The sequence below is a fragment of the Panthera tigris genome, chromosome A2, assembly GCF_018350195.1.
Source record: "Panthera tigris isolate Pti1 chromosome A2, P.tigris_Pti1_mat1.1, whole genome shotgun sequence".
NCBI classification, from domain to species: Eukaryota; Metazoa; Chordata; class Mammalia; order Carnivora; family Felidae; genus Panthera; species Panthera tigris.
Window position 1 is genome coordinate 8457458 of NC_056661.1, and position 12699 is coordinate 8470156.

Here is a 12699-nt window from a genome sequence, read left to right on the forward strand (position 1 = left end):
CCCTAGAGGACTGTATCCCTCCTCACATGTGTCAACGGGACTGGCAGGGCTCCAGTCAGCACTTCCAATTCCAGAAAAGAGAGGGGAGGGGAAAGAAAGGGTATATTCCCTTGCCTTTTAGGGATCCTTCTAGAAGTCTCACACATTTCCGCTTATATTTCATTGGCCGGTACTTAGCTGCAAGGGAGGCTGAGAAATGCTTTGCTCGGGAAGCTACAAGGGCTCCCTTACTTAGGGGGAGGGGGGCCCAGGATCAGGGAGGCGGCCCGCGGGCTCCGATACACAACCCACCCCCCTCCCCGAATCTCTTCCTCATCGACTCCTTGTCCTTTCTGGTCCTGGCACAAAAGTCGCCCCTGTCTCTGTCCCCTCCCCGGCCAGGGTCCCGTAGCAGTCCTGACCCTCTCTAGCTCAAGGGTGGCGTCCGCCCCGACTTGACTCCTTCCTTGGCCGAAGGGATCCTCGTCCCCTCCGTCTGTGTCTTGGGCACCCGGCACGGTTCCGGGCGCACGGTGGCACTCGAGGATGGGCCCTGAGCGAATCCCAGGCGACAGAGCCCTGGGACCTGTCCTCGTATGCCGCGGCGCCATTCGCACAGTGTCGTCACAGATGTGAAGCAGCAGCCTGAAGTCCCGTTAGTTCTCTAGGGTTACTCGGCCAGGGCCAGTCCAGCCACTGAGGCCGCGGTCAGGGGCCAAAAGAAATCTGGTCAAAAACGCGTCTCTGGAGAAACATTTAATTTTCAGCTCCTCTCCCCGCTGAGGCACCGACCACCCACCACACTGACTCGTGCCGTGTGCGGACGCGTCCTTGAGGCTCCGGGCTACCAGTCCGTGTCTACCAAGTTCCAGAGATAGTCGCTGATGAACTTCTTGGAGAGCTGGGTGCTGTCCAGCTGGACAGGCTGGGCGACGCTGGGGCCGTGATGAACTGGGGGAGATGTAAGGAAACCTGACGTACGCAGCCCTCCCCGGGACCCCGTGAAGAAGTTGGAAGGTATTTAGAGACCGAGGGGCGCCTGCGTCTCAGTCGGTTCAGTGCCCAGCTTCGGCTCAGGTCATGATCTCATGGCGCATGAGTTCGAGCCCCGCGTCGGACTCTGTGCTGACAGCTCAGGGCCTGGAGCCTGATTCCAATTCTGTGTCTCTCTCTCTCCCTCCCTGCCCCTCCCCTGCTCACGCTCTTTCTCTCTCAAGAATAAACATTAAAAAAAAAAAAATTAAAAAGAGAAAAAGATATTTAGAGACTGAGGGGCGCCTGTGGCTCAGTGGGTTTTAAGCATCCCACTCTTGGTTTCGGCTCAGGTCATGACCTTGCGGTTTGTGGGTTCGAGCCCCACGTCAGGCTCTGAAAGTGCAGAGCCTGCTTGGGATTTTCTCTCTCACCGCCCCTCCCCGACTCACTCTCATGCTCGCTCTCTCTCAAAAATAAACTTAAATTGAGAGACAGAGCATGAACAGGGGAGGGGAAGAGAGAGAGGGAGACACAGAATCCGAGGCAGGCTCCAGGCTCTGAGCTGTCAGCCCAGAGCCCGACGCGGGGCTCGAACTCACAAACCGTGAGATCGTGACCTGAGCCGAAGTCGGCCGCTTAACCGACTGAGCCACCCAGGCGCCCCTTTTTATTTTCTTTAATGTTTATTTTTTGAGACGGAGAGAGACGGAGCACGGGCGGGGGAGGGGCAGAGAGCGAGGCGGACACAGAATCCGAAGCACCTCATTGGCCAGTTGTGAAGTGTGCAGCTCAGTGGCATTCGGTGCACACACGTTGTTGTGCAGCCCTCCCCACCGTCCGTCTCCAGAACATTCCCAGAGCCCGAAACTGTGTCCTCGTTAAACACTGACTCTCCTCCCCTCCCCTCCCCCAGCCCCTGGCACCTGCCATCTACTTCCCGTCTCTACGGATTTCACTCCTCTAGAGACCTCTTGTAAGTGGGATCAGACAGTAGTTCGCTCTTTGTGTCTGGCTTATTTCACTTAACATCATGTCTTCTAGATGGCCAGAATTTCCTTCCTTTTTTTAAAAAAGGAAGGAAATTTAAATGTAACTAATTTATTAATATTACTTATTATTGTTTACTTTATTATTTAATCTATTCATTTCAATTTAACTAATTCATTTCAATTTAACTAATTTATTTAAATTTATTTTATTGAAAAATTCTAATATTTATTTATTTTTGAGAGAGACAGAGACAGAGCATAAGCAGGGAGGGGCAGAGAAAGAAGGAGACAGGATCCGAAGCAGGGGCCAGGCTCTGAGCTGTCAGCACAGAGTCTGATGTGGGGCTCGAGCCCACGAACCTGAGATCGTGACCTGAGCTGAAGTTGGACACTTAACTGACTGAGCCACCCGGGCGCCCCCATTTTTTTTTAATTTTAGAGACAGCGATAGAGAGCGAGCACAAGCAGGGAGAGAGGCAGAGGGAGAGAGAATCCTAAGCAGGCTCCAGGCTCAGCACAGAGTCCAACACGGGGCTCGATCCCACGACCCTGGGATCGTGACCTGGGTTGAAATCAAGAGTCGGTTGCTCAACAGACTGAGCCACCCAGGCGCCCCTCCTTCCGTCTTAAGGCCGAATACTATTTTCTTGCACGGATATACCACATTTTGCTTATCTGGCGCTTTGCTGATAATTGGCGTGCTTCCACCTTTCGGCCACTGTGACCACCGCAGTCACGAACACAAGGGTGCAACCCAGAAGGGGGACTGCCGGGTCATATGGTGATCCTACGCTTCATTTCTGAGGACCTGCCAGACTTTTCCACGGCGGCCCAGCCCTTCACAAGGCCGCCGGCAGCACACCGGGCTCCGCGTTCTCTGCAAAAGGATACTGCCTTTGACCATCCCTGGCTCACACTCATAGTCCCACTCAATTTTACTAATCTGGCGATAAAGCTGAGCCACATACCTGTATGAGAACATGAGAGAGAGAGAGAGAGAGAGATTAAGTTACCCCAGCGTAGACTCCAACTCAGGGCCGCGGGACGACCCACGTGCACACAGGGCAGGCACCACCACACGCACTGGCGGGACCTACACGGCCGAAGGGATGGTGACAGTCGTGTCTTCGTCAACTTCCCTCTCCTGCCTCTCGAGACTGGCCTCGGTCTCCTTGAGCTCCTCCAGCTCTGTGGTGAGCTGAGTAAAGCAGGCAGTTAAGGTCACCTCGCTCTGGAAGGGGGGCCGCCGTGGGCCCAGGGCTCCGAGCTGGGTTCCCAGCACGACCCAACGGGCACCCCGGCGGTGAGCCCGAGGCCCGGCCGTCCGCGCACGCAAGCAAGGATATAGGAGGCTGGCCTTCAGACGGGTGTCCTCCTCGCCGGCCTTCCGGAGCTCAGCTTCGAGCTGCTGCAACTCGGCGCCCCCCTGGTGCGCCCGCTCCTTCGCATCCAGAAGGCTCTGGGCCACTTCTTCTTCTGCGGCCAGGATCTCTACGGGGCGGGGCGGGAGAGAGAAGGCTGAGACCCTTCGAGGAGGTCTCTCCAGGGTCTGGCCTTGCCCCAGAAGAGCCCGAGGCCTCCACCGCGACCGTCCTCACTTCCCCGTCTACAGCTCCCCAACCCATCGGTCCTATTTCCAAAAGCCCACGTTCTGGTGGTCCACCGAGACCTTGCAAAAGTGCTTCCATTTCACCAAAACACATGTGGAGCCTCCACAAAACCCCACAAAGGAACGAATGAGTGAAAGCATCTTCTTCTTCCTTGACAGCCTCCTTTCTTCCGACTCTTCGACCCACCTTGTACTTTTCTCTCCGCTCTGGCCACAAAGACACCTCACCATTCTGCAAACATGCCCATTTTTCACAGGCCCGGCCTCCACCGGCCCGTCCTCTCTGAGATGCCCTTATGCTCCCACCCTTCGGGCGCTCGGAGACCCAGCCTTCGAGACCTGCTGGGTAATACACAACCGGGCAGCTGGCGTCTTACACTCCCCGTATATCGCCAGCGCCTAATCAGAATAAACATGCTTTGACCAAAACATCCAGAAAGATCAAAAACACCCTAGCAAGGTTACCGTGTTCCTTCCCATAGAGCTGGAGGAACCTGCCGACTCAGGGAAGGCACAGATGGAAACACTTCCCAAAGGGCAGGCGTTTAAGTGTTTACAAACTTACATTGAGTTAATTTTTAATCAAGGTATTACACGTATATGGCTGTGAAAATTTAAACACACACAGGCCCCCCCCCCCCCCAGCCTCCCCACGCCTCTGAAGCAGCCACTTCCAAATCATCACTGTTTTCTCTGGCATTGACGTTCGTGTTTCTAAATAATTTGCTTATGCTGCTATTTCTTGATTTGTCTGTTTTAAACAGTGCCTGCTGATTTCCTGTTAGGATAGCCGAGGGTCTGGCTTTCTTCTGCAGCCTTCCTGCCCCTTCTCCCCACACCCTCCCCACAGACAACCTTGTTTCCTTGGATTCTTCCCTGGGAGTGCCCTCTTCCCCGGGGGCACTGTCACAAAGTACCATTACCTGAGCATGTGCTGAGTGCTGCAGGATAGCCCTGGAGCCCCTGTTCAGTATGTTCTCAAAACCCTCTGAGGGAGGTGGCTTAACCCCTGCCCCCATGGAGAGATGAAGGACAGAAGCCTGAAGATATTAAAGTGACTTGTCCACAGGCACATAGCTCTGAAGCCTGGATCTGAACTGGAGCCCTTTAACTCAAAGTCCCGGCTCCCTGGAACACGGACTCTTGTCTCCCTGGCCCCAAATCCATTCATTCTGCTGAAGCCCACGCAGGCAGGGTAATAATGATCTTCTCCCCAAACCAATCAATGGAGGGGGAGTGAATGGAGTGGGGAGGAGAGAGAGGAGGAGGAGAGAAGGAGAAGACTCTGGCTGGGGCATCCATCACACTTAGAACAACCTCCAAACTCCCGGGGTTGGGGGCGTTCACTGCCTATAGGGTCTGGCTACAGCTCATCTTCCACTTTCTCCTGGGTGTCCAAGTTCACTCCTACCTGGCGACCTTTGCCTTTGCAGTTACCTCTGCCAGGAACACTCTCCCCCCCACCCCCAAGCCATCCCCTGCCTAGCTCCTAGATCATTTCAGTCCCAAGCCAGACAGCACGGCCACATAAAACATAACTGTAGAAAGACTTAAAAAAAAAAAAAAAAAAGAAAGAAAAACAAAAACCTGGCACCGAAACCACTATGGAAAACTGGATGAGTCTCTCAAAAAACGAAATATCAAACTGCCATGTGATCTAGCATGGGAAATACAAAATAGAAAAATACACAAAGAAAATACAAATTTTCTGGGAAAATACAAAAACTGGAAGCAGGGACCCAAAGAGGTATTTGTACACCCATGTTCATGTGTTCATGGTGGCATTAGTTACAACAGCCAGACCCTGTTCATGGTGGCATTAGTTACAACAGCCAGGGTCTGGAAGCAACCCAAGTGTCCATCAGTGGAGGAATGGACAAAAAAATGAGGTATGTCCGGACTATGGAATTATTCATCCCTAAAAAGGAAGGAAATTCGGGGCACCTGGGTGGCTCAATTGGTTGAGCGTCCGACTTTGGCTCAGGTCACGATCTCAATGTCCGTGAGTTTGAGCCCTGCATCGTTTGAGCCCTGCATCGGGCTGGCTGCTGTCCGTGCGGAGCAGAGCGAGCTTTGGATCCTCTGTCGCCCCCTCTCTGCCCCTCCCCAACTTGCACTCCCTCCAATTTATTTAATCCTCACCATAGCCCTGGATCCCTCCCAAACCTCCTTGGATTTCCGCTAAAATATCATCTTTTCAGAAAGTTTTCGCTGACTCATCCCAAAGCATCACCCCTCCCTCCTATACAACCTAGTTTCCTAGCCCACCATCTCCTGACATATCTATTTTTCTTTCTTTCTTTTTAAAAAATGTTTGTTTATTTTTGAGTGGGAGAGGTGGGGCGGGGACAGGGGGCCAGAGGATCCAAAGGGGTTCTGCACTGACAGCGGAGAGCCCGATGGGGGGCTCGAACTCACGACCAGGGCGAACTGAGCCGAAGTCAGATGCCAAACCAACTGAGCCACCCAGGTGCCCCTCCATTTTTCTTGTTCATCGCCTGACCACCCCACCACTAGCATACCAACCCTTTAAGGGATTGTCTGTTCTGTTCTCTGCTTCCAACCCGGGGCTGGCACTATGCCTGGCACACAGCAGGTGCTCAGTAAAACAGCTGAACCTCAGTAAGTGGGGATGCTGGGATTAAAGCCCAGCGCTTTGACTCCGGAGCCCCAGTTCGAACCTTGAGTCCCCCAGCTCCTGCTCGTGGACCGCTCGGAATTTGCCAGTTCCTGCCAGCTCCTATATTCACCACTAACTCTCTGGGAGGTGGCTGCCATCCTGAAGTCCATTTCACGGGTGGGGAAACTGAGGCCCAGAGCGGGCAGCGCCCAAGGGAGAACAGGGGAGGGATGGGGGCGCCCAGGAGGGAGGGTTTCGTCAAGGCGGACCTCCCGCCCCCTCCCATCACACGAGCCCGGGTCCCGGCCGCCCCCGGCCCCAGCCCTGACCTCGCAGCCGTTGTTCGGCGCTGTCTTGCGTCTCCAGCAGCCGTTCCACCACCTGCTCGTGGCGCCCCAGCAGCCGCCGTTGCTGCGCCTCCGCGCGGTTGGCGCCCAACAGGCTCAGCAGCCCCTGGCTCACCTCCTCCATGTCGCGGAAGGCCGCCATGACTACGCCAGGGCCAATCCCGCGCAAATTTAACTGCCCTCATTGCCCGCCCCTTCCCCGGAGAGCCCTGTTCCCATTAGCTTGATCTTACGTCAGTCATCAGAGAATGGGTGGGACTTAGCTTCAGGTCTGGCCCAGTGCGCCTGCGCCAGCTCCTCCGTCCGTCTCAGACAATGGCCAATGGGCCGCAGGGAGCGGGGGTGTGTGCCTGCGGGAGTTCTGCGTGTTGCGCCTGCGCAGGTCGGAAAGCGCCTGGCTGATAATGAAGCTGTTTATGAGTCCTTAGCTGCAGAGACCGTACTGCAGCCGGGGCGGGGTTCTAGGGGCGAAGCGTTGGACTGCATTTCGTTCTATAGTGCGTGCGTGGGATACTCACAATAAACATAATAAATAAGTAAATTTCCTGAGAGGCTACATAGCAAAATGGAGCCTGCAACTAGATTTATCGGATTCGAATCCCACTTACTAGCTTTGTTACCTTGGGCAAATGACTTCATCTCTTTGTGCCTCAGTTTCCTTCTCAGGAAGATGAGGGTCACGATGGTGCCCACTTAAGAGTTGGCGCGAGGAATAAGTGAGGACGGTGCCTGGTATTCAGTAAGCAGTATATTAAGGCGTTAAATAAAACATACGTAGAACACTAGCAGGTAAGGCACTTAGCCTAACTGGGACCAAACACAGCCTAACTGGGACCAAACACCATACTGTGTGAAGGGTTAGGGTAGAGAAAAGACAAGCTGCACATTTATGTGGCAAGTTCCTCAAACTGAGGTAAAGAAATCAATTCAACAGGTCATGACCAGCATTTTCTACAAAATACAATGGGGGAAAAAATCTGTGCACTGTGTACTGAAAGTTAACTATTGTTTTGGGAAACTCCAAAATTCGCATTTGTGCACTGGGCGTGGCAGATTATATTTGCAAAAAATGGCTACAGAAATAGTTCCAACCTTGCCACTCCCCGTCGAGAGGCAGACTCCCATCCTCCTCCTTTTGAACCTCAGCAGGACTTTGTGCAACAAATAAAATGTGGCAGAAAGGACACTGTGTGAATTACTACAAGCCTTGATCAGAAACTAGGATACGGTCTCTGCCTGGGGCTAGCTTGTACTCTCTTTTGCTCTCTCTTAATTTTGGGATACTTTCTCAGAGCCCAGCTGCTGTGTTGTGAGGAAGCCGAGGTGAGTCTCACAGATAAGGTCACAGCAGAAGACAGAATCCAACCATCAGACAGGTGAGTGAGGGAATATTGAAATCATTCCAGTCCGCAGCCTCCCAGCCATCCCAGCTGACACCGAGAGGGGCAGGATCCTGCTGAAACCAAAGATCTGTGAGCAAGATCAACGCCATTGTTGGGGCACCTGGGTGGCTTTGTCTGTAAAGCGTCCCACTTTGCCCCAGGTCATGATCTCAAGGTTCGTGAGTTCAAACCCCATGTCAGGCTTTGCGCTGACAGTGCAGAGCCTGCTTAGGATTCTCTCTCCCTCTCCCTCTCCCTCTCTCTCTCTCTGCCTCTCCCCCACTTGTGTGCTCTCTCTCAGAGTGAATAAACTTGAAAAAAAAAAAAAAGATCAATGCCATTGTTTAAAGGCAGTACATTTGAGAATTATATGTTACGCAGCCATAACACCTGGATCACTGGGTCACATGTGAAATTTCTGTCTTTATGGAGGTCACACAAAAGATATCAGAGGCCACTGATCTAATAGCAAGACCGCACCGTAAGCAAGGAAATGAATGAACGGGGTCACTTTAGATACGAACAGGTGCTTTGAAGGCACTCGAACAGGGTCCGGGATGGCGTCACTAGGGTTTGAGGCGGGGAAGGAAGTGACTTCAGGTCAGGTGGTCAGGGACGGACTCCCTGGGCAGGGGCCATATGAACCATGAACCAGGATCTGAGTGATGAAAAGCTGTTGGGAAACCAGCGTCAGGCAGAAGAAAGAATATGCAAAGGGCAGGGTAGTGGGGAAATTTTTAATTTGTTTAAGGAATAGTGAGGAGGTCCAAGTGGCTGGAGAAGAGTAGGAAGAGGGTTTCGGGGGGCCCTGAAACTCTATTCAGGTGTAACAGGAAGCATTAAGTAGGATTTGCCAACGGGCTGCAGGTTATAAGGAAATTTATTTCTATCTGCCATTTCCTTCTGCCTTTGTTTCCCACATCAGTGCTAGTGGCCAAGAGGGGAAGGGACAGGCACGGAAGTGAGGGGCTCCATGAAGCGAAAGGTTTAGGGGAGTTCTCAGCAGCTGGGGAAAGGGCCCGTGGAACTATCGAAAAGATGGGCGCTTGGCTGTGAGTCTGTAGAGATGTTTAGGCTGGGAATAAAAGCCAGTTGCCGGGATGCAGCCGAGAGTAGATGATACCACCCTGGAACAGAATAATGAGGAGGAGGGTCCAAGGACCAAGCTCGGAGACCCCCCAACTGTAGAAATTACAGAAAAGAGGGGGAAGCCAGGAAAACAGAGAAGGCACAGCCAGGGAGTTAGGAGAGAAGCTACCACAGAGCAGTCAGGTCCCCAACCACAGGCCTGGGGCCACCTTCCTCCTCAGAGCATACTTTCATGAAATGGTTTTTGCAAAGCAACCCCCCCTCCCCCTCAAGGGCTGTTTTTATATTTTTACAGTGGTCCGGCTGGGGACAGCCTTCGGACGAATATATTTATGTAGTCTCGCCCAGGTCACAGATCCCTTTGAAATCAGACAAAAGCAAGGAGACAGGCTCTTCCTCGAGAAACACACCCAACATCCATGCGCTTTTTGGATTTAGTGCATATTTTGGGTTTGGGACCCCAGAAGGCCAGCCCCAGGTTTTTAGGTGAGGAATCTAACTGCCCAGCCTGTCTCGTGGAGTCGCTAACAGATGTAGAAATGAGGACACTCTTGCAGAACTATCAGTGCGTGTGGGCATGGAGCTGGGTCCCCTGGGTCCCCAGAGACAGCAATGGTGGCCAGCGATGCTCACTCTTCCCTTGGCTGAGCATTCGTGCTAAGATTGGGGACAGGGGCTCGGGTGCTCTGAGCCTACAGGTGGTGAATTACTTAACAACGCAGAGTGAAATAAAGAGAAGACGTCAGGGCTTCCGTAGATTACCCGTGACCTTGGCAAGCTCTTACCCTTTTCTAAACCCTGGGCTAAGGATAGCTCTCTCAGCTGGGGTGGGATGAGAGAGTTCCCCTCTGGAGAACTGAGGAGTAAGAGACCTTTAGCTCAGAAACATACAACGTCGTGTAAATTTCTGGGACTTGCAAAACCTTCTGAAAGCCACCCATGATCTCCTGGTGGAACAGTCTAGAGGAAAAACAGAGGAAGACGTGTAAGGAGAGCACTTGGGAGGAGTGAGGGGAGGGACCCAGGGATGGGCAGGGAGGGTGCCCCACCTCGTTTTGTTGCTGGTGACACAGGGATATTGTTTGCCAAAAGCCATAAAGCCGTACGCTTTTTTTTTTTTTAATTTATTTATTTGTTTTGAGAGAGACAGAGACAGTGCCAGCAGGGGAGGGGCAGAGAGAGAGAGGGAGAGAGAGGGAGAATCCCAAGCAGACGCGGGGCTCGAACTCACAAAACTGACATCATGACGTGAGCTGAAACCAAGAGTCAGACGCTCAACAGACCGAGCCACTCGGGTGCCCCAATTTTTTTTCAAGGGCGATTTTGTTGATCTTAAATTTGTTCATTTATTTTGAGAGAACACGAGCAGGGGAGGGGCAGAGAGAGAGGGAGCAAGAATCCAAACTAGGCTCCACACTGCCAACACCTAGCCTGATGTGGGGCTCAAACTCTCAAACCCCAGAGATCCTGACCTGAGCCAAAGTCAGACGCTTAACCGACAGAGCCTCCCAGGCGCCCCAAGCTATACACTTTTGTACACGATTTGGGCACGAAATGTACGTATACGATACCTCGATAAAAAATCAAACGGCAAAACAAAAACTTAAAGATCCAACCTATTAGAAAAAGGTTTGGCAGGAGATAACCCCAAAGTGTTGACGGCAACAGGTATTTCAGCCGAGGGGGACCCTGGCACCTTCCACCGTGCCAAACATTTCTGTAGTTTTAGAATTTTGCCTTTTACAATTACTATGGATTGTTTTGCCACAAGGAAAACAATGAGTAAAGATTTTTTCTGAAGTCTTCACGGTGGGTGTCCATTAAAACTTCTTGTAACAGTGGCAATGCATTGGATTTCTGCAGCTCAATACAATGGCCGCCAGACGCTTGTGGCTATTGGGCACAGATTTACTATAACTCATTTATATTTCAATGGAAATAGACACATGCAGACACATTTATGTTTAAATGGAAATAGGGGCGCCTGGGTGGCTCGGTGGGTTAAGGGTCCGATGGTTGATTTCCGTTCAGGTCATGATCTCACAGTTCATAGGTTCAAGCTCTACATCAAGCTCTGCGCTGACAGTGTGGAGCCTGCTTGGGATTCCTTCTCTCTCTCCCTCTCTCTGCCCCTCCCCTGCTTGCTCTCTGTCTCAAAATAAAAAAACTTTAAATAAATAAATGGAAATAGCCACTTGGGACAGTGCCTGTGTAGTGCAAAGAAAAGGGAATTTACTGTGACTTTCCTGTTGCCTTGAACACTAAAATGAACCCCTTTCTTTCTTTTTATGTTTATTTTTTGAGACAGAGAGAAACAGAGCATGAGTGGGGGTGGGACAGAGAGAGGAAGGCACAGAATCTGAAGCAGGCTCCAGGCTCTGAGCTGTCAGCACAGAGCCCAACACGGGGCTCGAACCCACAAACCGTGAGGTCACGACCTGAGCCGAAGTTGGACGCTTAACCAACTGGGCCACCCAGGCGCCCCTATTACTTATTTATTTTTAAATATTTAAATGTTTCTTTTTTCTTGAGAGAGAGAAAGCACGACTGGGGAAGGGGCAGAGAGAGAGGGAGACAGAGGGTCTCAAGCAGGCTCTCCACTGACAGCACAGAGCCCGATGTGGGGCTTGATCTCACCAACCTTTGAGATCATGACCTGAGCTGAAGTCAGACGCTTAACTGAGCCACCCAGGTGCCCCTCTTATTTATTTGAGAGAGAGCACAAGCAGGGGAGAAGGGTAGAGGGAGAGGATCATAAGTAGGCACCACGCTTAGCGCAGAGCCCGACTCAAGGCTCAAACTCTCAAACTGTGAGATCGTGACCTGAGCCGAAACCAAGAGTCAGATGCTCAACCAACTGAGTCACCCAGGTGCCCCTAAAAAGCGATCTATTTTAAAGCTTAAAGAGGATTCCCTGGGAATGCAAGCTGGTGCAGCCACTCTGGAAAACAGTCTGGAGGTTCCTCAAAAAACTAAAAATAGAACTATCCTATGACCCAGCCATTGCGCTACGAGGCATTTATCCACGAGATACAGGTGTGCTTGTTTCGAAGGGACACATGGCATCCTAATGTTTACAGCAGCACTATCAACAATAGCCCAAGTATGGAAAGAGCCCAAATGTCCATCGATGGATGAATAGATAAAGATGTGGTATATATGTGCAATGGAATATTACTCGGCAACCAAAAAGAATGAAATCTTGCCATTTGCCACTACGTGGATGGAACCGGAGGGTATTATGCTAAGTGAAATTAGTCAGAGAAAGACAAAAATCATATGACTTCACTCCTATGAGGACTTTAAGAGACAAAACAGATGAACAGAAGGGAAGGGAAACAAAAATAAGATAAAAACGGAGGGGGACAAAACAGAAGAGACTCATAAATACGGAGAACAAACTGAGGGTGACGGGAGGGTTTGTGGGAGGGGGGATGGGATAAATGGGTCAGGGGCACTAAGGAATCTACTCCTGAAATCATTGTCGCACCAGATGCTAACTAATTTGGATGTAAATTAAAAAAATAAGAAATAAAAAAAAAAAAAAAAAAAAAAAAACTTAAAGAGGAATGCAGTGAACCAAAGACCAGACACTGATGCGTGGATATTATCATAAAGTAGCTTTATTAAATTCCTTTACCTTCTAAAAAACGATTATAAAAAGGAATACTTCATTTAAGTGTAATACTGTCTTTATGGACGTACCGTG

General features: G+C 51.2%; 1 protein-coding gene across 2 annotated transcripts; it reads right to left on the reverse strand.

The window, feature by feature from the left end:
* Nucleotides 1-720: 720 nt before the first annotated feature.
* On the reverse strand, nt 721-6701 carry SPC24 (SPC24 component of NDC80 kinetochore complex). 2 transcript variants are annotated; one of them, XM_042977292.1, is made up of 5 exons: nt 6502-6701; nt 3290-3434; nt 3041-3145; nt 2835-2911; nt 721-930 (listed from the first exon to the last, which is right to left on the reverse strand). In XM_042977292.1, the coding sequence occupies exons 1-5, from the start codon at nt 6659-6661 to the stop codon at nt 824-826; spliced, it is 594 nt and encodes a 197-aa protein (XP_042833226.1). In that variant the 5' UTR covers nt 6662-6701; the 3' UTR covers nt 721-823. The 2 variants fall into 2 exon arrangements, with proteins under 2 accessions (XP_042833226.1, XP_007079375.2); XM_007079313.3 differs by lacking the exon at nt 6502-6701 and adding an exon at nt 6234-6495.
* Between the last annotated feature and the right edge of the window lie 5998 nt (nt 6702-12699).

Bases quoted from the DNA above. Each gene is read 5' to 3' on its own strand.
- SPC24 (XM_042977292.1), bottom strand. From the start codon at position 6,661: ATGGCGGCCTTCCGCGACATGGAGGAGGTGAGCCAGGGGCTGCTGAGC. The intron at 3,435-6,501 runs GTCAGGGCTGGG...CCCGCCCCGTAG, and splicing joins CGCCGAACAACGGCTGCGAG to AGATCCTGGCCGCAGAAGAA. The intron at 3,146-3,289 runs ATATCCTTGCTT...TGCCTGCTTTAC, and splicing joins CGTCTGAAGGCCAGCCTCCT to TCAGCTCACCACAGAGCTGG.